Source organism: Rhodotorula graminis, assembly GCF_001329695.1.
Source record: "Rhodotorula graminis WP1 unplaced genomic scaffold RHOBAscaffold_7, whole genome shotgun sequence".
Taxonomy (NCBI): Eukaryota; Fungi; Basidiomycota; class Microbotryomycetes; order Sporidiobolales; family Sporidiobolaceae; genus Rhodotorula; species Rhodotorula graminis.
Window position 1 is genome coordinate 1035947 of NW_017264934.1, and position 22594 is coordinate 1058540.

Consider the following 22594-nt stretch of genomic DNA (forward strand, 5'->3'; position numbering starts at 1 on the left):
TCTGTCCACCACCAGCTCGCTCTCTCGCACGCACACCAGCCCCGAGATGAGCCTCTACACGCCGACTCGCCTCGTCAGCAGCTGCACCCGCGCCGCCGCTCGCCCACGAGCGCTCGCTCTGCCCCCACACGCCGCCGCGCGGGTTGCCGTCGCTCGCGCCTACTCCGGCTACGCCGCACACCTGACGGGCCTGACAGAGGACCAGCTCGAGGTGCGCCGTCGTGCCCTTGTGTGTCCTTCCGCGCGGCGAGAGCTCACCCGGTCCCTCTCGCCCCCCCGCAACAGCTCCGCGAGTCGGTCGCCTCGTTCGCCCAGAAGGAGATCGCGCCCATCGCCGCCCAGACCGACAAGGACAACGCGTTCCCGCTCGACCTGTGGAAGAAGCTCGGCGACATGGGCCTGCTCGGCATCACGGTCGCCGAGGAGGACGGCGGACTCGGCAAAGGGGTGCGTCCCGGCAGCTCTTTCTCTCCTCTCCCTCTGCGGCGTACTGACGCTCTGCGCCCGAAACAGTACCTCGACCACCTCGTCGTCATGGAGGAGCTGTCGCGCGCATCTGGGTCGATCGCGCTCTCGTATGGAGCCCAGTGCGTCCGCCGCTCTCTCCTCGACCCTCGACCGCCGCATCTGACCCTGTTCTTCCTTCCAGCTCGAACCTCTGCGTCAACCAGCTGAACCGCCACGGCACCGACGAGCAGAAGAAGAAGTACCTGCCCGGCCTCCTGAGCGGTGACGCCGTCGGCTCGCTCGCCATGAGCGAGACTGGGTCCGGCAGCGACGTCGTGTCGATGCGGCTGCGGGCCGAGAAGACGTCGCGCGACGGCGAGGAGGGCTACATCCTCAACGGCCAGAAGATGTGGATCACGAACGGGCCCGACGCCGACGTGCTGCTCGTCTACGCTAAGACGGGCGAGGGCTCGAAGGGCATCACGACGTTCATGTGCGTCAACCTCTCTCCTTCTCCTCCTCGCCCATTCCCTTACTGACGTCGACAGCCCTGCAGTGTCGAGAAGGGCTTTGAGGGCTTCTCGACGGCTCAAAAGCTCGACAAGCTCGGCATGCGCGGCAGCAACACGTGCGAGGTACGTCCTCTCTCCTCGACGAGCTTCTCCTCGACCTTTGCCTGACGCCTCGTCTTTTGCGACGCAGCTCGTCTTCGAGGACTGCTTCATCCCGTCGAGCCAGGTCCTCGGCAAGCTCAACCGCGGCGCCGCCGTCCTCATGTCGGGCCTCGACCTCGAGCGCATCGTCCTCAGCGGCGGCCCGCTCGGCCTGATGCAGGCAGCCTTTGACGTGCGTCCCCTCTCTCTCTGATGCTCGTCTCCTCTGTCTGCGAGCCAGCCGTCCTGAACCTTGTCCTCGCTGTCGCAGTACGCCATGCCGTACGTGCACGACCGCAAGCAGTTCGGCGAGCCCGTCGCGCACTTCCAGCTCATGCAGGGCAAGATCGCCGACATGTTCACCAAGGTCTCGGCGTCGAGGGCGTACCTCTACAGCGTTGCCCGAGGTGCGTCGACCTGCCTCTCCCTCGGTCGTCGTCCGCTCGAGGACGTTTACTGACTCGCGTTCACCTGCAGCTTGCGACGCAGGTCACGTCTCGAGGCGGGTGCGTCTTCGTCCTCTTCTCCCGCCCGTCCGCCGAATTCACTGACTCGTCGCGACTCGCTGCAGGACTGCGCCGGCGCCATCCTTTACTCGTCCGACCGCGCGACCGAGGTCTGCCTCGAGGCTCTCCAGATGCTCGGGTGCGTGCGACGGGTTCCTCACCTCGACGACTCTCCATTCACCGGGCCGACGATTAACGTCGACTATCGCTTGCAGCGGCAACGGCTACACGCATGACTACGAGGTCAACCGGTTCCTGCGCGACGCGCTCTTGTACAAGGTCGGCGCAGGGACGCAGGAGATCCGCAGGATGCTCATTGGGAGGGAGTTCAGTGCGTCACCTTTCTCTCCCTCCCTCCCTGTCGCTCTGTCTCGAAGAGTCGGGAGCTCGCGCACCGTCCTCTCGGGCTCGAGCGAGCGCACCCGTCCTGCCTCGCCGGCCCAGCCAACAACCCGCAATCCCTCGTGTACCTCGTACATAGACCTGACTGACACCTTGCACGTCGCGCCGAACAGACAACGACTTTGCGTCGGCGTGAGGAGGGGAGAACGAGGCGGGCGTCGAGGAGGAGGAGAAGCTGGTGCACGACCTGTCGACTGTACGACTTTCGCGGCGCAATAGCAAGCAGTGTCCACCTGTGCACGCGTTCCCTCTCTCGTCCTGTACCACGGCGCGCAGTCTGAGCGACAGTTGAGAGCTTCCGAAGCTTGCTCCGAGCGAGGAGAGGTCGAAGCGTCGTCCACGAAAGGCTCATCCTCGGTGCCGCCTGCCAGTCCCAGCTTGCTCTTGCGCTTGCATGAGTAGCGCACAGCGAGCGGGTGCACGAGCGGACGACGCAAGTGCACCGCCTCGACTCGGCCGGCCGCTGCGACGTTGGCGGGCAACAGCTCTCGCTCCTCCCAGCTGCGCCCTCCCGACTAGAGCGCTCGTTCGATTGCCGGATCTCCGACGGTGAACCTCAAGACACCGCCGACGCAGCCTCAGCAGCCCGCCCTACGATCCTCCGCCTCACCTCGTCCTCATCTCCCCACCTCTCCTACCCGCCTCGCTCCTCCACCATTACCGCTCGCCCGACAATGGCGAGTGCACCACAAGTCGCCTGTACCACCCTCGGCCTCTTCATCCTTGACCGCTTCGAGTGGCGTACCCTGGGCGACGACGGCTCGGTCGAGGCGACCACGCGCGAGGACGACATCGTCGGCGGCGGCGGCACCTACGCGATCCTCGGCTCGCGCATGTGGCTGCCGGCGCAGCGGGTCGGTATCGTCGTCGACCGCGGCAACGACTGGCCGGCCAAGGTCGAGCGCGAGCTGAGGGCGTACGGCGACGACATGTGGGAGTTCCGCGACAAGCCCGACGAGCCGACGACGCGCGCCCTCAACCTGTACACGGGCGAGCATCGAGGCGAGTCACTCTCGACGAGCCCCTTCCTTCTTCAGCCGTCCAGCACTGACTCGGGCTCCTCCTGCGCCTCCCTCGAGCAGATTTCCAGTACCTCACCCCTCGCAAGCGCCTCGAGCCAGATGACCTCCCTCCCCGGCTCCGCACCGCCCAGTACCTGCACTTCGTGTGCTCGCCGACCCGGTCCCTCGTCATCGCCTCGCAGCTGTCGCCCGACTTCTCGCCCTCGCTCGTGTACGAGCCCATCCCGGACCGCTGCGTGCCCGCCGAGCTGCCCGCCCTGCGCGAGGTGCTCCCGCGCATCAAGGTGTTCAGCCCAAACCACGAGGAGGCCGCCGCCTTCTTCGGCATCGGCGTCGGCGAGGTGGCGGCGAGCGGGCGCAGCGGGATCGAGGACGTCGCGAGGAGGTTCTTCGCGCTCGGGGCGGCAGACGTCGTCCTGATCCGGAGCGGGCCGCTCGGCGCGTACGCGGTGCGGAGAGGGAGGGAGAGCGAGGGCGTGTGGGTCCCGGCGTACCACTCGTACGAGGACGGGAGGGCGACGGGCAAGGTCGTCGACGTGACGGGCGCGGGCAACTCGTTCTTGGTGCGTCCCTCGGTCTCTCGGTCCTCCGGCGACCCTTAATTATCGTGTACTCACGCCCAATATCTTCGTCGACGCGCAGGGCGGGCTCATGGCCGGTCTCGTGCGGCATCCAGACGACCTCGTCTCGGCCGTTCAGTGCGCATCCATCTCTGTACGTCTCTCTCTCTCTCTCCTCCTTTTGGCCTTTTCTCCTCTCTCGATACTCTCATGAGTCCGTCTCTGACAGGCTCCGACACCCAGGCCTCTTTCACGATCGAGCAATTCGGGCTGCCGCAGCTCTCGCTCGCCGACGACGGCACCGAGCTGTGGAACGGCGTCAACCCGGCGGTGCGGCTCGACGAGATGCGGCGGCTGCAAGGGGAACAGCAGGGGTCGCTGTAGATGAGGAGCACTGAGATTACAACACGGAAAAGCGTTCTGCGCGCGCAGATCTGGACAAGCACCCGCTCCGACCATCCTCTCCTCCCGCTCGCTCGCTCACTCGCTCCCGACCTGCTCCACCTTGGGCTCCGTCACTCGGACCGCTCACGAAGCCTCGGCGGGCGCCTCGCCCGGCGCTGCGCCAGCCTCGAGCTTTGCGCGGCTCGCGGCGAAGAGCTGCTCCTGGAGGGCGAGGGCCTCCTCGGGCGACATGCCGTTGCCCGCCGCGCGCTTGGCCTTCTTGGCGCGCTCACCCTGCGGGTGAGAGCACATGCGAGGTGTCAGACGAGGCTGGATGGAGCCGAGAGAAGAGAGGAGCGAGGGCGCACCTTTGCGAGCTCCTTGTGGTCCTTGAGGACGTCCTCGACGCCGGCGACGAACTCCTCGAACCCGAGAGCCTGCAGATGTCGACAACGAGAGTGTTTCAGTGTGTGTGTGCAGAGCGGGAGGGGCCGAGAGAGGACAGAGCGAGGCGCACCTTGAGGGCGTTGACGACGTGGTCCGGGAGCATCGTCTTCTTCGAGTCCTTCTCGCAGATCTCGTTGGCCTCGGACGCGACGGTGAGGACGAACTCTGTTGGTCGGTCGGGCAAGAGGGAAAGGCAGGCGCGTCAGCTGAGTGCGAGAGGAGGAGGAGAAAGGGGAGGGGAGGACGGACCCTTGCAGCAGTCGGTAATGAGGTCCTTGACCTCCTTGGTCGCGGTGAAGCCTTCGGGCAGGAGCTCTGGTGGACCGAGGCAAGGTCAGCAAGGACGAGGTGCGGGCGAGGCTGGAGAGGGCAAGGAGGTGGAGGAGGAGGGGGGGACGGACCTGCAACGAGCTTTGCGACGGTGGCCTTTGGGAGCGAGACGTCCTCGTCGGTGCCGGTTGTGCGAGGAGCTTCGTCGTCGCTCATGGCTGGTGCGGTGGGGAGGTGGAGTCGTGGTCGAGCTGATGAGGAGGAGGGCCGGGGCAGGAGGAGCGACGACCGGTTGCTCGTCCTCCATCTCCTTCGCTAGCCACAGAGAGCCATGTCTGTCCAGGTGCGCACTCTGCTCCCCTCTCTACCCCTGCCCGACCCGCCCTGACTCGTCCCCTCTTCCTCCCTCCCTCCCTCGCCTCCTCCCCCTCCTCCCACCATCTCTCACAACCCACACCTCGCCCTCTCGCCCACCTGCCCTGTCCCGCTCGCCAGCCCGTCAACCCCAAGCCGTTCCTCTCGGACCTCACGGGCAAGCCCGTCCTCGTGCGCCTCAAGTGGGGAATGGAGTACAAGGGCTACCTCGTCTCGACCGACAACTACATGAACCTCCAGGTCCGCACTGCCCTCCTCTCTACTCCCGGTCCACCTCGTCCGCCAGCTGACCCAGTCACCCCCGCCGCAGCTCGCAAATACCGAGGAGTACCAGGACGGCCAGTCGGTCGGCTCGCTCGGCGAGGTCTTCATCCGCTGCAACAACGTCCTCCAGTGCGTCCTGCCCCCTTCCCTTTGCCTCTCCCTGTCCACCTATTGACAAACGCTCCGCCCACAGCATCCGAGGAGCCGAGGACTAGAGGCTCTGCCCCGCTGTCCAAAGCCTCGACAACCTGTTTGCCTCCTACGACCCGCCCTTGCACCGCAAAAGGGGGCCATTGCTGTACCTGAGCCGCTCCCCTGTACCAACACCGATACCTCCCCCGCATCTCCATGGCACCCTGTCGCCGACGAGCTGGCGACGACCTCGCGTTGTCGCGAGAGAGAGCGAGAGGAACCGGAAAGCGTTCTGCGGTCGCGTCTCTGCCCCGCTCGCGGTCCCGGCAACGTACAGCGGTACTCGAGAGCTGATTTGCGGCTACACGAGCAGAGGAAAGCGAGTCGCCGTCGTTCCCGTCGGCTCGCGCGCGACCCGGCCGAGGCGCACTTGGGCTCGCAGCTCGTCCTCTCGCTCCCAGCTCCACCAGACTGAGTACACCCGCTTGCGCCAGCACCAGCAGCCGCCCAAGCGGCCATGGCGACCCACGCTGCGCCAGGCGAGGCCGGTGCTGTACCCGCTCGTCCTCCCCCGCATGATGCGCCATCAGTCGACGCTCACGCAGCATCGCCACCGCCTCTGGCCGAGGAGGCGGCCGTCGTGGGCCTCGAGTCGGCACCTCTATCCGGCGAGCGCACCTCCTCGACCGCGACCGCGACACCGACAGAGCCTCGCAAGGTCGGCGGCTCGCGCGACTTTGGCTTCCTCCCAATCCCTCGCCGCCTCCAGTACGACTCGGCCCGGCCCTTCCACTTTGGCCTACTCCTCAACGTCATCTTTGCCTTCGCGGCGACGTTCAGCGTCGGTGCGTCGACAGTTCGTCCTCGTCCTCCCTCCTCGAGCAGAGCTGACCGCCTTGCACCCTCCCCTGTCCTCTCTATCTCCACCGGTTCCCCCTCGCAGCCAACCTGTACTATCCTCAGCCCATCCTCATCGTCCTGAGCGACAACTTTGGCGTCTCGTGTGCGTCCCTCGTCTCCTCCTCCCTCTCGACCCCTTCCTCAAGCGTGACGATGCTCACGTTTCCCTACCGTCAGATCAGAAGGTGACCAACATCCCGACGCTCCTCCAGGCGTCGTACGCGCTCGGTCTCGCCTTCATCTGTCCCCTGGGCGACCTCGTCAGGAGGAGGCCGCTGCTTCTCCTCGTCGTCGCGATCGCGGCCATTCTCTCGCTGTGCGTCCCCTCTCCTCCTTTCCAAGACTTCAGACGACGACCTGAGACCTCTCCTTTGGCAGCATCTTGGCCGTAGTGCCCAACGTGACGTCGTTCCAGGCGATCAGCGTGCGTCCCCTCTGCTCTCCTCCTCGGTCGGCGAGGCGCACCCCGTCGCTCACCTCCTCTTGCCGGCCACAGTTCTTCCTCGGCGCCGCTTCAGTCACGCCTCAGATCCTCCTCCCTCTCGCCGGCGACCTCGCTCCTCCCGCACGGCGCGCCTCGGCCCTCTCGATCGTCCTCGCTGGCCTCCTCCTCGGCATCTTGCTCGCCCGGGTCTTAGCGGGCCTCATCGCCGAGAAGGCGAGCGTGAGCGCCTTGTACTACATGTCGTTCGGGCTGCAGGCCCTCATCTGGGTCCTCGTGTACGCCACGGTGCGTCCCCTTCCCCTGTTCCTCGGCGACGAGTGCGCCACAGCCACTCATCCTCCTCGTCCCGTCACTCGCAGGTACCCGACTACCCCGCAAAGAATGCACACCTGAGCTACTTTGAGATCCTGTGGAGCATGGCCAAGGTGCGTCTCGCCCTCTTGCCTCGAGAAGAACGCCCCGTCTGACTTCGAGCTCGCACGGACCCGCAGTACCTCGTCACCGAGCCGGTCCTCGTCCAGGGTTGCCTCATCAGCGGTGCCGCGTCCATCATCTTCAGCTGCTTCTGGACGAGCAGCACCTTTCTCCTGGGCGACATCTACGGCTACAACTCGTGCGTCTCCTGTCTCCCTTTCCCTCTCTCGACCCGACTGACGCCTCTTGGCCCCGCCACTCAGGCTCGAGATCGGCCTTTTCGCCCTCGTCGGCGTCGCAGGCATCCTTGCCGCACCGTTCCTCGGGCGCCTCATCGACGGGCTCGTCCCCTGGCTCGGCACCCTCATCGGCATCGTCGGCATCCTCGTCTCGCAGAGCATCTTTACTGGCGCGGCGGCGAGCTCGATCGGCGCCGTCGTCGTCGTCATCTTTGGTGCGTGTCCTCTCTCTCGCCTCGTGCTTCCTGGGAGGCAGCGGCGCCGGCGCTCGACGGCCCTGGACCTGACGACCTCGCCCTCGCGCAGTTCTCGACCTCGCCATGCAGATGCAGCAGGTGTCCAACTCGACGCGCATCTTTGCCCTGTCGTCGGCGGCTCGAGCCCGCCTCAGCGCCGTCTACCTCGTGTGCGTCTTCGCGGGCCAGCTCATCGGGACGGCGGCCGGCACGCGCATCTACCTCGACGCCGGCGGGTACAGGGCGAGCGGCGGCTTCTGCGTCGCGGTCGCAGGCTTCATGCGTGCGTCCTCACTTTCTTCTCTCTCAGCGGCGTCGGCGGCGCCCTCCCTCGAGCCCGCGATCCTCGCCCGGCAACCGCCCTCTCTCGTCCAGCGCTTACTCGGCTTTCCCTCGCCCGTCCGCAGTCGTCGTCCTCTCCCTTCGTGGCCCACACCTCCCCGACAAGCGCTGGGTCGGCTGGGCAGGCGGCTGGGAGCTCAGGAAGGCCGTGCACGAGCGCCAGGTGGCTGAGAAGGAGGAGGCGGCGGCGCTCGACGGGCCGGGCGCGGCAGCGATAGAGGGCGACGAGGGCAAGAAGGTAGAGCTCATGGAGAGGTAGACGCTGTTGTCATTTGTATCGAAGAAGCACACGCAGCGAGAAAGTCGTGGCGGCCGAAGCGTCGTCGGCGCAAGTTCGGCGCGAGAGGACGAGGGGCGAGCGATTTTCCGGGCTTCGTGGGCCGCATTGTGAGTACGAGTACGACGATCTGGTCGAGCCTGATAGGGCTACACCATCGCTGCTGCGCCAGAGTCGAAAGCGCCCCCACCCTCGGTTCGACGCGGTCCGCGGTCCGCGTCGAGGGCTTCGTTCTCTCCTCCCACTCGCTCGGCTGCCCCGCTCAGTGCACGCCCGAGGAGACTGCTCCTCTCGCTCCAACCTGCGCTTGCCAGATCACCGCCGGCCGTCGTCCTCGCTATCCTCGCAGCCTCATCGCCCGCGCAACTTCGGACAATGCTCTCCGGCTCCGACGTCGCAGCGCACAGCTCTCGACAGAGCTTGTGGATGATTATCCACGGCAAGGTGCGTCCCGGCGCTCTCTCGACCCTCTGCGCGCCGCTCTAGAGCGAGCGCAGCCACCCCTCCCCGCATTTCGTGCGCTCACCCTTCGCCGCCGCCCGTCGCAGGTGTACGACCTCACCGAGTTCGCCCCGAGCCACCCTGGAGGCGAGCGCATCCTGCTCAAGTACGCCGGCAAGGACGCGACCGAGGAGTACGACCCGATCCATCCGCCTGGGTGCGTCCAACTCTCTCGCTCTCGAGCGGGCCGCGTTCTCGCCACGCCCCTTGGAGCGCACCTGACTCACTCGCACTCTGCACAGAACTATTGAGGGCGCGCTTTCGCCGGACAAGCACCTGGGCGACGTCGACCTCGCCACGCTCTCGGACGAGCAGAAACCTGTCGAGCAGCCCGTCGTCAAAGCCCCGACGGGCGAGGCGCCCGTCACCCTCGGCGCGTGCCTCAACCTGGACGACATCGAGCGCGCAGCAGAGCGACTCCTCAAGCCGAAAGCCTGGGGTGCGTCCCGCCACCTTCCCCTCTCACGACGTCCGGCCGAGGAACTGACTCGAGCCTTGTCCCGCGTTCACAGCCTACTACCGCAGCGCAGCAGACGACGAAAAGAGTACGCTCGCTTTCTGCCGCCATGCTCTCCCTTCCTACACGCACTGACCTTCTTGCTCGAGCAGCGTACGACTGGAACCGCGAGGCGTTCTACTCGGTCCGGTTCCGCCCGCGCGTCATGCGCGACGTGACCCAGGTCGACCTCACGACGTCGCTCCTCGGGTTCGAGTCGAGCCTGCCAGTGTACGTGTCGCCTGCAGCCATGGGCCGCCTTGCGCACCCGGACGGCGAGAAGTGCCTCGCGAGGGTGGCGGCGACGCACGGGATCCCTTACATCGTGCGTCCCTCTCTCTCTCTCTCTCTCGCAAGTTCGCCTACTGACAGGTCGAGCCCACGCAGGTGTCGGCCAACGCCTCGGTCGGGTACGAGGAGCTCGCGTCGATGGCGGCCCAGTCCGGCCAAACTTTGTTCTACCAGGTCCGCCTAGCCATCCCTTCCTCGCCTCTATTCTCTCCTGACGCACGATCTGACTCGTCGACCCGCTCGCAGCTGTACGTCAACCGCGATCGGCGCAAGAGCGAGGAGATCATGCGCGCCGTCGCGAATGCTGGATACAAGGTGCGCCTCTCTCTCTCTCTCTCTTCCTGCAGCTCCATTTTCTCGACACTGACACACTCTCTTTCCTGCAGGCTATCTGCGTGACTGTCGATGCACCGGTGGCGGGCAAGCGCGAGCGCGACGAGCGGGCAAAGCTGGACGAGGAAGCGGTCCGTCCACTCCTTCTCTCTCTCCCTACCCTCGTTCCACACGAGCACGTCGCCCGATTATGTCCACGTTGGAGCCTCGTCTCGACCTCGAGAGCTCGTTTCGAGCAACGTCACTGACGCCGCGTGCGCCTCGCAGGCGTCCGACCCGAACCTGCAGAAAGCCGTCGCCCACACCGGGCCAGACGCCCCGGATGCGCCGCAGGACGAGTCGTCGCAGGGTATCGCTCAAGCTCTCGGCAGGTGAGCACCGTCATCTTTTCGACCGAACTCTGCCGCACGAACTTACCTTCTTGCCTTCCTCCTCCCCTCGCTCTCTCTTTCTTGCGCCCGCCTTCTACGACAACTGCAACTCGGACGCCTCGACCGACTCGGCCTCATCCATCGCTGCGGCGATGTTCAGCTACGTCGACGCGACCCTGAGCTGGACCGACATCCCGTGGATCCGGCAAGCCTCGGGCGGCCTCCCCGTCATCCTCAAGGGCATCTCGACGGCCGAGGACGCCGCACTCGCGGCGCATCACGGCGCGAGCGCCATCATCTTGAGCAACCACGGCGGGCGGCAGTGCGAGGGCGCGCCGAGCAGCCTCGAGACGCTTCTCGAGATCCGCAAGTTCGAGCCGCAGGTGTTTGACCAGCTCGAGGTGTGGGTCGACGGCGGGTACCGTCGCGGGACTGACATCCTCAAGGCGCTCGCACTCGGTGCTCGGGCGGTGGGCATTGGACGACCCTGTACGTTCTCTCGCTCCTCTCTCTCCCTCCCGCCCTTCCTCCTCTTCGTCTCGCCTTCCTCTTTCCCTCGCCTCTCCCTCGCGCTCTCTCTCTTTCTCTCTCGACCTTCTCGTTCGTCAATCAAGTCCTGACTTTCGTCCTCGTCTCGCGCGCAGTCATGTACTCGCTCGCGTTCGGCGACGCCGGCGTCAACAAGGTCGCGACCATCCTTCGCGACGAGCTCGCGCAGAACACGCGCCTCCTGGGCGCCACCAAGCTCGACGAGATCGTGCCCTCGATGCTCAACACACGCGAGCTCGAGGCCAACTTGTGGAACGGGCCGTACGAGAGCCCGGTCAGCAAGTCGCTCCTCGCCAAGCTGTAGTTCCTCCCCCGTCCCGAGATGCACACTGGCTGTTGTTTAGCTTGGCCTTGGGCTCGTTCGACGGCACGAGAGGCCTGAGAGTGCGAGAGAAAGCTTGCGCAGGCGAGCCGGTTTTGGAGAGAGAGGAGGGAGAGCCGCAACCTCGAGAGCTGCAACCTCGAGAGCTGCCAGCTCACGCGACGAGCAAGATGGCGCAAGTGTGTCGTGGGAGCCTGACAAGGCCGTACGGCTGCCGAGCTGTACCGTGAGCGACGTCAGGCTCGAGTCGAGTGAGAGAAGGCAGTCGAGCTGCGCAGGCGCTGTTTGTGAACGCGAGCTCGATTCTCTATGCGACATTAGCGTCGGTGCTTGACCGGCGGGCGAGAGTACACACTCGCGCCCTGCTCCTCGTTGACTCGGTACGTCGCACGTCCAACCCGCACAGCTTGCGTCTCGCTCGAGCGGGGGTCCGTGCACCGCTCGAGAGCCTTCTCCGGGCACGCAGCTGGGCGAGGTCCGAGCGCGACCTGCTCCAGCTCGCTCTGGCTACTTCAGCGTCGTCCCAGAGCGTTGACGGCGTCGGCTGGGCGAGGTCGGAGAAAGGAGAGCGCGAAGCGAGTTCGAGAGCAAGTTGAGGAGGACGACGAGGTTTGCGCTCTCGGACAGCGTGGGCGCGTGTCACGCTGCCCGAGAAGAACTCAGGTGCGCTCTGTGAGAGCCTCCGAGAGCACGGGCCGACAGGAGGGACTGCTCTCGTCCTGCACGTCGACCGCCTTGAGAAGGCCGCGCTCAGGCATGCAACTCGCGCTCTACAAGGTGAAATGGCTCGGGAGACGCGCTCGATTGCACCGCAGATACCTCCTCGTTCGATCGAGCGCGAGCAGAAGGCCCCAAACCCTCTAGATCAAGAGCTAGCGTTTGAGCGAGGGTGCGCAGGATCCCCCTGTTTTTAGCAGGTGGCCGGGCGTACGGGCGCTCCGCAGGGGTGCGCGCCGTACGAGCGGCTCACCAGAGTGCGCCCGCTGCCCACAGGGGCACGTGAGGGCGGGCGCAGCCTCGTAAAGACCCGTCCGCGACGGCTCGACTCGCTGAGCCGTCGGGACGAGTGCGACGACGAACAAGGGCTCTGTGCGGTCCGGGAACGCTCGACAAAGACGAGGAGAGCTTTCGGAGAGGAAACGGCGCCGTCGCGCGGCGCAGCTAGGGCGCGAGGAGAAGCTCTCGGAACGAGAAGGGAGGTGCCATCGAGGGCTCGACTATCCTGCAGCGCGAGGTCGAGAGGGTCAGTGCGCAGCTCGGCGAGAGGCATAGACCATCTTGAAGGCTGTAGAGTGGAAGAGAGGACCGACAGGGACGCACAAGGATCTGAACGAGCCTCGCTCGAGGTCGAGAGCCGTCCAGGCCGCCCGACACGTCCGCCCGACCGTCGTACGCGACCGCCGCACCTGTGACAGGATCAAAGTGAGTCAGTGACGCGTCATAGACGCTTCGTGCGCGCGCGGAGGCTGCGAGGGAGAGGGAGAGGGGTGGCCAAACACGAGGATGCGGAGCGGAGGGGGGACGCACCCGTCGTCGAGCCCCGCACAGCGTTGCCGTCCTGCCCAAAGTACTCTGTGAGTCTGCTCGAGTCCTCGTCGACCGCGCCCACCAGTCCACGAGCCGTGGTCGCCAGTCGAGAGAGGTGGGCGGACTCGGGGGCTGATGAGGGCGAAACGCGGCGGCGAGCGCTCGCGGTGGAGCGGGTGCAGCTCGAGGTCGTCACTGAAGTGTGCAGGTACACATGCGAGGCGCGCGTCGCCGGCCCAGTCGAGAGGGCGGAGTGGTGGTGAGGGAGCCGGCCCTCGGCTCGCTCGAGGCCAGCTCTCTCAAGCGTTCAAGCGCGTCCGCCGCCGCCAAGAGCAGCACCGACCGATGCAAGCGCTGCTTCGGTGACAGGTCTGCGAGTAGCTCGTCTAGCGAGGCGAGCACGCGCGCGAGAGGCACAGCGGACCGTGCACGCGAGCACGCTTTTGACTCTCGCACGACGGCGGACTCACGAGCTCGCCCAGGGACGGACGACGACGACGACGTCGAACGATGCGAGAAGAGTGCGTGAACAACGATTCGAGAGCAGTGTCCGAGGGAAGAAGAAAAGAGAGAGAGGGAAGAGGAGGAGAGGGGAGACTATGCGACTTCTACGAGCTGGCGAGGGGGGTGGGGCACAACGTGGACACAGGGAAAGGAAAAGGGGCGAGGTACGCAGGAGGAAAGAACGAAGGAGGGTGAGGTGGGTCGGGCGACTCACTGCGCGAGGGGGAAGGGGTGCAAGGTCGGGTCAGTTGCGCTCCTGGACTTTCAGGTAAGACGACGACGACGCTGCCGCTCGGACGTCGACGTCGACGACGCGGCCCATGCAGAGCGTGTAGAAGAAGGGCACAAGGGAAATTCGGGACGGACCATGACGATACTCGGCTCGAGGATAGAGTTCGAGACGCTCTTGTGCGGCAGAACCGAAGCACCGTTGATGAACACCTCGTCCTTGATGTTGACGTCGTCACCGAGAACGGTCGTCCCCTCGACGCGTGCCCACTTGCCGACGGTCGAGGACCAACCGATGATCGAGCTCTGGACGAACGCGTGGTCCTTGATGCGGGCGCCGTCGAGGAGGACGCAGCGCTGGAGGCGGGCACCCTTGCCGACCGTGCAGTTGGGGCCGACGACGACGTTGGGCCCGATGGACGCCGAGGGGTCGACCTTGGCCGACGGGTGGATGATGACGTTGCCGGCCGTGACGGCCTCGTGCTTGGCCGGGTCGGCGAGCTCGGTCGACTTGCAGGCGGTGAGGTACGACAGGTAGAGGCAGGTGCCCGTGAGGTAGTCTGTGTGGGTGCCCGGCATCAGTACGAGGGCTCCTGGCGACGAGCAGAGGCTCGACCGCAACGGCCGCTTCAAGGAACGGCTCGGTTCGCCCGACCCCTCTTGACACGCAAGAGAAAGAGAGAGTAGGACGGACCCTTGGGCTGGCCGATGTCCATCCAGAAGCCCTCGAGGTCCATCGAGTGGAGCTGGCGGTCCTTGGCCATGGCCGGGAAGACCTCGCTCTCGATCGAGGTCGGCTTGACCTCGATGCGGTTGAGCACGCTCGGGTTGAAGATGTAGATGCCGGCGTTGATGCGGTTGCCGACGTACTCCTTGGGCTTCTCGACGAAGCGGTCGATGGTGCTCTGGCCGGGGACGGTCAGGACGACGCCGTACTTGGACGGCTCGTCGACCTTGGTGACCTGCGCACGTCCAGATGCATCAGTACGTGTGCTGCCAGGGGACGAGAAGAGAGCGAGGACGCACCATGAGGGTACCCTCACCGCCGTGCGCCGTGTGGAAGTCGCGCAGCTCCTGGAACGGGTACGAGCAGGTGACGTCCGAGTTGAGGACGAAGAAGGGTGCGTCGTCCTTGCCGAGGATGTCGCGAGCGAGGGCGAGCGGGCCAGCTGCGAGGGACAAGGCGAGAGTGAGCGGGCGCGGTCGACAGGACGCGCCTCCTCCTCGTCGCCGCTCGAGAGGGACGCACCCGTGCCGAGGGGCTCGTTCTCGACGGAGAACGTGATGGTGATCTGTACACGTACGCGCAGGAGGACTGGTCAGCTCGACACGTTCCGCTGCACCGCCTCTCTGACAGCTCGGCTCGGGGCAGGGGAAAGGGATGGCTCGTCTCGACGCACGCCGTACTGCTCCTCGTACTTCTTGAGGACAGCGATCATGACCTCGGGGCGGCTGCGAGGCGAGTGGATTAACGAAAGGTCAGCTCTCGATCGAGATCGTCGACCGCGGTGGGCAGAGCTGGAACCCCGCAAGCTCGAGCGAGGGGGGGTCGAGCTGGCGGGCTCGGCGAGAGGGGAGGGGGGAGTGTGCGACTCACTAGTTGACCGCGAGGACAATGTGCTTGACGCCAGCCTGCAGGAGAAGGAGCGCGGTCAGCTCGACGAGGTTGAGCGAGGGAACGGGGACGAGGACGCGCCTTGACGAGGTTCTCGACGAGGTGGAGGATGATGGCCTTGTTGGCGAACGGCACGAGGGGCTTGGGGTACGTGAGCGTCAAGGGGCGGAGACGCGTGCCGAAACCTGCGGCAACGCGAGCGCGAGAGGTCAGTCGCCGCGGACGAGGGGACCAGGACGAGGGGGTGGGTCGCGTCGACGACGACACGCGCTCGAGGGACGCACCGCCAACGAGGATGAGGGCCTTGAGGTCGCCGGGCATCTTGCGAGTTTTGTAAAGAGGGTGGAACTGCGCGGGGCGGGGGGACAGCGAGGGAGCGAGGGGGGAAGGGAGAAGGAGGGAGGGTGAGCGTGTCGGCGTTGGAGGCGGCGCGTCGCTCGACCCGCATAGACGCACGTCCTCCGAACAAGAGAGGGACAGAGCGGCACTCACAAGGGGTCGGTGGAAGAAACAAGGGCTGCGCAGAGAAGAGCGAGGCAAACTGGGTCAGAGAGAGGAAGGAGGCCACCGCAGCGAAGCTCTGCGCCTCTGGACGTGCGCCGCACCGCCGCGACAAGCACGCGCGCTCGCCGACGGGTTCGAGCGGCTCGTCTTCGCACCTTCCACTTTCGTCTGCGGGACACGACGAGGGGCACGCACGAGGGTCAAAGCTGGTAACGCGGGTAGTTAGCTCGGAACACGACGAAGCAGACACAGAGCAGGCGAGGCGGGCGAAGCTGGTCGAGCAGCGGAGAGAGCGAGCGTCTTCCCCGCCATGTTTCTGCTGCCGGGCAGCCACCCTCGTTTCCTCCAGACTCTTGATCGCGCACCCCGCATCGTCCAAAGCTTCCGACGCAGCGCCGCCGTCGTTCGCTCGTCCTTGCGCACGGCCCGCTTCCGCTTCTCGTTCGTCCTCGGGCCCGGCTCGTCTGACATCGAGAAGGGCCACGTTGCACAACATAGAGAGGTCTACACAGAGTCGCTCGCCCGTCCCCGCGAGCCGAGAAGTGGCTCGCTCTCCCCCGCTGTGGTCCCCGACGCAGAAGATGGCTGCGCACCCGCCTCGTCGCCCGCTCGATCCCGATCCTCATCGACGCGCGCACCGCGGTACAGGACAAAGTGCTGCAGCATGAAGAGGACGTCGAACCCGAGCGCGAGGAGGCCCAAGCCGCTGTGACCGCCGAGCGAGAGAGAGAGAGGAGGGGAGGGGAGGGCGACGAGGTCAGTCGACGACGCCGAGCTGCGAGGGACAGGGCGACGCACAGCTTGCCCGGGTTGCCGATGATGCCGCGCAGGTCGCCGTCGACCCACGAGTCGATGACGAGCTGGATCCTGTCGACGAGGGAGCGAGGATGGGAGGGGAGGGCGAACGAGGTGAGCTTGCGACTGCGAGGACCGCAGAACAAGGCGGTAAAGGGAGAGAGGGTGACGCACAAGGACAAGACGCCGCCGGTAAAGTCGAGGAGGATGTTCTCGATACTCCAGCCGACTGTGCTCTTGCGGCGGTAGTTGATCCACGCCTGCGGCAGCATTTTGGTCGTCGAGATGTACAGCTTGACGTAGCTGAGCCACAGGATGAGGTCGAGCGCAAGTATGCGACGGGTCGCGACGAGGATGGTGCCGAGAGCGATCGAGCCGAGCAGAAAAGTGAGGACGGCGCCGTTGAACTTGGACAAGCGTTGCTTCGGGTCGCGCTGCGGAAACGACGAGGGTCAGCGTCGACTTGCACGCGCGCACCCGTGCCTCGAGAGAGAACAGAGAGAGAGAGAGCGCACCTTGTAGACAAAGATGGACCCGAGCGTGATGAGCGAAAAGACGAGGGCGTGGACGGCGAAGGCAATGTCGTTCGCCTGCGCCTGCGGGTAGTGCCCGTCGTGTCGCTCGCCGTACTGCCTGCGGACCGTCGGTGACGCGTAAAGAGCGACGTTGTAGACCTGCAGAGAGCGAGCTAGAGGTGAGCATCTACGAGTCGGACAAGGTGCGCTGAGGAGGAGGGGGGCGACGCACGGTGTAACAGGCGAAGCCGAGTGGGTTGAGGCTGAAGAAGTCCTGCGTGTCACTCGAAAGAGAGTCAGTGGGCGTTCAGGGCGTGTACCTCGCGCACACTGTGCGAGCGTAGGCCCTCGCGGCGAGTCGCCTCTGCAAGGGGAAGTTGGGACGCACGATGCTGAGGCCCTCGACCGACTTGCGCCGGTAGTTGATGATGAGCTGGGGATAGAAGCTGCAGTCGAGGCGGAGGGAGAGGTGAGAGACGCGGCGCAGTCGTGGGACAGGGAGCGAGAGGGGGACGGACGAGGGAGTTGGAGGAGAGAGGGGCGAGGTCAGCGTCATCGAGGCCCAGGGAGAGAGTGATGCGGGTGGGACGCACGATATGGACCATGCGGCGGTTCCGATCCATCCAAGGATGCTGCAGGTCGAGGTCGGTGAGCCAACTCGAGGTGGAGAGATGAGGTGAGGGAGAGGTGGGGGGACTCACTGCGAGAGGGCGACCCAGCCGTTGGTCATGGCGGCTGAAGGTAATGTTCGACAGTAGCTGGAGCACCAGCACGCAACAGCCCGTCGGACAGAGCTGCGAGGAGCGAGAGAGGGACGCCTGTCGTCGTCTTCGAGCTCTCTGCCTTCGCCCACCCTCTCGCCCTCTCGTCACGCCAACGAGATGAACGGTCAAGGTCAGCCCTTCCGTGCAGGTGCTCCTGCTGCCGTCGCAGTCGAGTACTCGTGTGCCGGTGCGCCCCCTTTCTCTCTCTCTCTCTCGCCTCCCTCCTCCTCCCTTCATCTCGAGCTGATCAACCCGTCTCCTCCCTCCCCCTGCCCCGACCCTGCCACCTTCCCCGCAACAGACTGCGCTGCCTCGAACGAGATCAAGGCGCGCGAGCCCATCCGCTGCCGCGAGTGCGGCTGCCGCGTCATGTACAAGAAGCGCATCAAGCGCAGTGCGTCCCCTCTCCCTCGTCTCGCCCCCAGTCGCACTCTATGTCTGTACAACGCGATCCTCAGACTGACTCTGCCGCCTCTGCCTCTCGTGCGCGCCCCTCGTCGCAGTGGTCCGTCCTCTCCTCCTCCCTCTCCTCTTCCTCGTCAGGTGTCTGCCTCGACCTGGTACACAGCTGACTCATCTTCTCCCACCCGCAGGTCCAGTTCGAGGCCCGATAGGCGCCTCCGCAACAATGCCGCCAACGTCAACGGTCGCACCTTGCCCCGTCACCTCGACCTCGGCGGCTCCTCGACTCGACCCGACAGCCCGCCTCTCCGACACGCTCTAGCGCAGAGCTTTTCCTGTACCACCAGCGACCTTTCCCCACCTGTTGCATCACTGCACGTGTCCAGCATGTCGCCCGGCGCGCAGAGCGCTCGCCGTCCGGAGAGTCGTCGGCAAGGCGGAGGGCTCGAGCTGTCCGGCTGCCAAGCTCTCGCTCTCCCGCCGAGGAAGCTCATCGCGCACGTCACGACGACACAGGAACACGATGCCGAGTGGCGCGAGAGAGGCTCTCTGCCGAGAGGCTGACCTGCTTGAGGGAAAGGCGAGTCGCACGGTGCGCCTCCTGGAGCCTCGGCTGTGCGTGCGCGCCGCACTCTTGCGCCGACAGCGAGAGCTGCACTTTCGAGTACGTCTCGATGAGAGCGCTCTGCAGTCCTTCTTGCACGAGGAGAGAGGAGCAAGCCGCCCCTTGCCAGTCGACAGCTCGCTCGCCCTCAGCGCACCTTTGGCGCCGTCCGACTCTCAGCTTGGCCTCGCCCGTCTACAAGGGCGACAGCTGCGCCGCTCTTCCTCCTCGAACGCGCCGGTGCACACGCTCGCCGCACCACGTCAAGCCCCCGTGTGGCCTGGACCACTCGCCCTTGTGGGTCGCCGCCGGATCGCCCTCTCGCCTTCACACCTCGCTCCGCTCGACTGCGACCACGACTGCGACCTCGACAGCCACTCGGTACGGCCTCGGAGCAGCTTCAACAGCGACCCGCGGCGTCAACGAGGGCGAGAACGAGCTTGTGAGCCCCCTCGTTCGATCACCACTTCATCGCGTGAGTGTCTCGTCTCCCCCTTGGACCAGCGCAATACCGGGAACAGCGAGCGACCCGCTCCGCAGCCACACCTGCGTCCTCCTCCACCGCGACCTGACCCCGTCCCGCCTCCAGCCGCCAGCGTCGCCTCCTCGACCACCTCCCGGCTTTCCGCCGCCGCACGGCCACAGCTGGCGACAGCGCCGACACGACTGCTCCGGCACGACCGACCACCGCCGCCGTCCTCGCCGCAAGGCGCCAGCAGCAGCAGCAGCGCCGCACACCTCATGCCGGACCTCGACCCTGTCCTCGTCGCTCGCCGTCCTGTCCCTCCCATACCGACCCGCCCGCCTCGTCCCCCTCGTCCTCCCCGATCCTCGTCCCGTCCCCGCCTCAAGCGCACCAGCTCGCCCCGACCCGCCGCTCGCAGGCCGAGCACGGTGCCGAGCGCGAGCGACCTCGAGGCGTTCGTCGACGCCGACGACGGCCTCGGCGGCCCTGCGCTCCCCGTCAGCGAGCCGTCGCCGACACGCTCGTCCGACGCGAGGTCGACCACGTTCGAGCACGGCAGAAACGCCTCGCTGTCGAGGTGCGACGTCGACGCCCTCGTGTGCGTGTCGGACTCGGCGCCGTTCGTCGCTCGGGCGCAGGCGCGCTCGCCAGTGCCTGTAACGGAGGCCGCCGAGCCTGCACAGGCGCGCCACGAGCAGGTGGAGCGAGCCTCGGGCGGGCCGGGCGCAGTCGTCGGCGACGAGGCAAACTTGTTTGGCGAGCCGCGGTACCGTCGGGCGTGGCAGAGCAGCGGGCCGGCCAAGATTGCGCTCCCTCGTCCGGTCGACGCAAGCCGGCTCGAGGCGCTCGACGTCAGCTACGACGACCGGTCGCCCGGCGCCGTGAGCTCGTACAGCCCGCCGCCGCGCGTCGTCTCGATCTACAACCTCGTCGAGGTGTCCGAGTCGCCCGTCGAGGGCGCCCACTCGCCGCCGACGAGCCCGCTCCTCAACGACGTCCTCGGCTCGCCGACCACCTGGACGCGCGCCTCGCCATCTCCGAGGCTCGCCTCGTCCGTCCCGTCCACCTCCGCCTTCTCGGCAGGCTTCGTCCCTCGCCCTTCCACCCACGCCACCTCCCCCCTCGGCACTCTTCCTCCCTCTCCCGATCCTATCACGCGCCCGCCGACCGCGCCCGCATCTCTCGAGCCGCCGCCGACAATCCGGCGGTCGTCGGGCGGCCTGAGCTCGTCCAAGTCGGGCCGTCGGCTGTCGGCCCTTCTGTCGAGCAGCTTCGGCCTCGGGCGCAGCCGCACGAGCCTCGTGCTCCCCAGCGAGGCCGACGAGCAGCCGGCGCTGCGGTCAAAGGGCCCGTCCCGCCCGCGCCCGCTTTCGAGCGACGGCCTGTCGGCGTACCAGCTCCCGCCCGGCCTCGCCTCCGGCAGCTTGCCCCTCGACGATGATCCGCCATCGCCGCAGCCGCTCCGCACATCCTCGCCCTCGCCGATCCACCGCCTTCCCTCGCCCATCCCCCTCCCTGTACCCGCCCTCGCCTCGCTCGCGCGCTCGTCCGCGGTCGGGCGCACCTGGCGCTCGACGCTCGCGCCCGAGACGTACCAGCGCCTGTCGCTCGAGTACGGCACGGTCGAGATGCGCCGCCAGGAGGTCATCTTTGAGCTGTGCGAGACCGAGCGGGCGTTCGTCGTCGGCCTGCGCGGCATCGTCGCGCTCCTCGCGACGCCGCTGCGGCGCGCCGACGGCGCCTGGCTCGACCTCGTGCCGCAGTCGGTGTCGCGCCTGTTCGAGTTCCTCGACGGCATTGTCGAGCTGCACGCGGGCATCAGCGCCGCACTCGACGAGGTCCGTGCGGCGCAGGCGCCCGTCGTCGCCCGCGTCGCCGACACGTTCGCGCCGTTCGTCGACGGCCTCGCCGTGCACCAGGCGTACCTCGTCCACCTCGAGGCCGTCTCGGCGCTCGTCGACGACCTCGTCGCGGGCAAGCTCGTGCGCCCGTCGTCGCTCCACGAGCACCGCCACGCGCAGCAGCAGCTCGACGGCGCCGAGCGCGCGCGCGACGGCGAGCTCGGCGAGTTCACGCGCTTCCTGCGCGCGCAGAGCCGCAGGCCCGAGTGCGGCGGGTTGAGCTTGGCGAGCTTCCTCCTCAAGCCGGTCCAGCGCCTCATGAAGTACCCGCTCTTCTTCCATGTGCGTCTCCCTTCCACTCTTCCTTCTTCCTTCTCCCCCTCGTCAACGTGCGACTGACTCGAGCCTCTTCACGTCATGCAGCAACTTTGCGAGCTCTCGCCCGTCGGTCACCCCGACCATGCCGCCACGCACGCCCTGCACGCCTCGACCGGCGCCATGATCCTCGCCCTCCAGGAGGTCAAGGCGCGCGAGGACGCCTACGCCGAGCTCAAGGTCCTCACCGCTCGTCTGCGAGGCGTCCCTGACGGGTTCCGCCTCGCGAGCCGGGACCGCCGAGTCGAGCTCGAGGGCTCGTTGCGCCTCGTGCACCTCTCTGAGCGAGACCGAGCAGCGCTCGAGGGCTCGTCGTCGTCGCCTTTGGCCCCGGCGGTCGCGGCGGGCGGCGTCGGGTCCGGCGCACGGCGCGCGAGGCCGGCGGCGCACGACCAGTCGAGGCCGATCTCGACCGTCAGCGTCGACTCGGGCTCGAGCCTCGGCTCGTTGGCGTCGGCATCGAGCGGCAACTCGACGACGGTGGGCTCGGAGCCGTCGACGGGCCCAACGACGCCGGCGTCGCTCTTCAGCTCGCCGAGCCCGCCGAGCTGGTCGCGCCCGCTCCCGCCCCTGTCGTCGTCGTCGTCGAGCGACAAGCGCCTGTCGTTCTCGGGACCCTCGTCGAGCCTCGCTCCGGCGTCGGGGCGCGCCGCTGGCCAGGGTGCGTCGCCGAGATTGAGGACGCGCGCTCGCGAGTCGAGCGTCCAGGTGTGGGCCATGTCGGACGTGCTCGTTCTCGCCCAGGTCGGCGGCGTCGAGACGTCCAAGGTGCGCAAGAGCGCCAAGACGCTCGAGCGCGACCGGGCGAGGGACGGCAAGGAGGCGCCGAGGGTGCTCGACGGCGTGGGTGTTTCGAGGGTCGTCGCGGTCAAGGACTGGTCGGGCAGGACCGGTGCGTCCACCTCTCGCTGTCGCACTCGTCTCGGGAAGCCTACTGACGTACATCGCCCCGCAGAGCACGAGTTCCTCGTCCAGGTCGACGTCGTTCCCGTCTCGAGCAAGACCCAGCCTGTCTCGATCTCGTCGACCCTGCCGACCTCCCTCTTCCTCACGCTCGCGCCACCGACCCCGAACACGTCGTCGCAGCAAGCCCTCCCCACGGCGACCAAGCAGGAGGCGTTGTTCCAGTCCTGGCTGCGCGCTTTGACCGCCCTCTCCGCCACGCCATCTTCCCCGCCTCGTCCTCGCCGGCCGCCCCGCACCACCGCCACACTCGTCTCGTCGCCCGCATCACCTCACCCGCGAGGCTTCACGGCCGAGGAGAGCGCGTGGTGGG

The 22594-nt window shown here is 66.8% G+C and overlaps 9 protein-coding genes across 9 annotated transcripts; 6 read left to right on the forward strand and 3 right to left on the reverse strand.

The window, feature by feature from the left end:
• Positions 1–46: 46 nt before the first annotated feature.
• On the forward strand, positions 47–2254 carry RHOBADRAFT_36941 (uncharacterized protein; the record flags this gene model as incomplete). Its single annotated transcript, XM_018413399.1, has 11 exons — positions 47–211; positions 286–447; positions 514–587; positions 650–940; positions 1004–1082; positions 1150–1293; positions 1372–1507; positions 1578–1606; positions 1672–1745; positions 1822–1937; positions 2122–2254. The coding sequence occupies 11 exons, from the start codon at positions 47–49 to the stop codon at positions 2142–2144; spliced, it is 1293 nt and encodes a 430-aa protein (XP_018271015.1). The 3' UTR covers positions 2145–2254.
• A 428-nt stretch (positions 2255–2682) lies between these two features.
• On the forward strand, positions 2683–3974 carry RHOBADRAFT_15315 (uncharacterized protein; the record flags this gene model as incomplete). Its single annotated transcript, XM_018412253.1, has 5 exons — positions 2683–3014; positions 3046–3047; positions 3091–3593; positions 3673–3744; positions 3834–3974. The coding sequence occupies 5 exons, from the start codon at positions 2683–2685 to the stop codon at positions 3972–3974; spliced, it is 1050 nt and encodes a 349-aa protein (XP_018271016.1).
• Positions 3975–4118: 144 nt separating this feature from the next.
• On the reverse strand, positions 4119–4907 carry RHOBADRAFT_14945 (uncharacterized protein; the record flags this gene model as incomplete). The annotated part of the gene is made up of 5 exons (XM_018412227.1): positions 4119–4262; positions 4343–4411; positions 4492–4586; positions 4671–4736; positions 4823–4907. The coding sequence occupies 5 exons, from the start codon at positions 4905–4907 to the stop codon at positions 4119–4121; spliced, it is 459 nt and encodes a 152-aa protein (XP_018271017.1).
• A 103-nt stretch (positions 4908–5010) lies between these two features.
• RHOBADRAFT_65119 (small nuclear ribo protein F) lies at positions 5011–5682 on the forward strand. The gene is made up of 4 exons (XM_018418649.1): positions 5011–5034; positions 5187–5306; positions 5377–5459; positions 5524–5682. The coding sequence occupies exons 1-4, from the start codon at positions 5023–5025 to the stop codon at positions 5543–5545; spliced, it is 237 nt and encodes a 78-aa protein (XP_018271018.1). The 5' UTR covers positions 5011–5022; the 3' UTR covers positions 5546–5682.
• Positions 5683–5979: 297 nt separating this feature from the next.
• On the forward strand, positions 5980–8297 carry RHOBADRAFT_48544 (uncharacterized protein; the record flags this gene model as incomplete). Its single annotated transcript, XM_018415152.1, has 10 exons — positions 5980–6307; positions 6406–6465; positions 6540–6678; positions 6741–6786; positions 6859–7092; positions 7167–7232; positions 7299–7420; positions 7485–7675; positions 7767–7979; positions 8104–8297. The coding sequence occupies 10 exons, from the start codon at positions 5980–5982 to the stop codon at positions 8295–8297; spliced, it is 1593 nt and encodes a 530-aa protein (XP_018271019.1).
• A 393-nt stretch (positions 8298–8690) lies between these two features.
• On the forward strand, positions 8691–11160 carry RHOBADRAFT_14921 (uncharacterized protein; the record flags this gene model as incomplete). The annotated part of the gene is made up of 10 exons (XM_018412224.1): positions 8691–8759; positions 8864–8973; positions 9059–9255; positions 9329–9361; positions 9426–9641; positions 9788–9918; positions 9990–10071; positions 10229–10307; positions 10468–10796; positions 10952–11160. The coding sequence occupies 10 exons, from the start codon at positions 8691–8693 to the stop codon at positions 11158–11160; spliced, it is 1455 nt and encodes a 484-aa protein (XP_018271020.1).
• A 2313-nt stretch (positions 11161–13473) lies between these two features.
• Positions 13474–15373, reverse strand: RHOBADRAFT_31859 (uncharacterized protein; the record flags this gene model as incomplete). Its single annotated transcript, XM_018413000.1, has 8 exons — positions 13474–13997; positions 14132–14399; positions 14464–14606; positions 14687–14729; positions 14838–14889; positions 15035–15069; positions 15134–15237; positions 15337–15373. The coding sequence occupies 8 exons, from the start codon at positions 15371–15373 to the stop codon at positions 13474–13476; spliced, it is 1206 nt and encodes a 401-aa protein (XP_018271021.1).
• A 646-nt stretch (positions 15374–16019) lies between these two features.
• On the reverse strand, positions 16020–17646 carry RHOBADRAFT_36956 (uncharacterized protein). Its single transcript, XM_018413400.1, has 8 exons — positions 17568–17646; positions 17460–17498; positions 17255–17312; positions 17099–17140; positions 16867–17025; positions 16526–16785; positions 16355–16423; positions 16020–16262 (listed from the first exon to the last, which is right to left on the reverse strand). The coding sequence occupies exons 1-8, from the start codon at positions 17594–17596 to the stop codon at positions 16061–16063; spliced, it is 858 nt and encodes a 285-aa protein (XP_018271022.1). The 5' UTR covers positions 17597–17646; the 3' UTR covers positions 16020–16060.
• A 69-nt stretch (positions 17647–17715) lies between these two features.
• On the forward strand, positions 17716–18424 carry RHOBADRAFT_66522 (uncharacterized protein). The gene is made up of 3 exons (XM_018418996.1): positions 17716–17817; positions 17932–18024; positions 18222–18424. Exons 1-3 carry the CDS (start codon positions 17748–17750, stop codon positions 18242–18244), a joined length of 186 nt encoding a protein of 61 aa, XP_018271023.1. The 5' UTR covers positions 17716–17747; the 3' UTR covers positions 18245–18424.
• The last annotated feature ends 4170 nt before the right edge of the window (positions 18425–22594 follow it).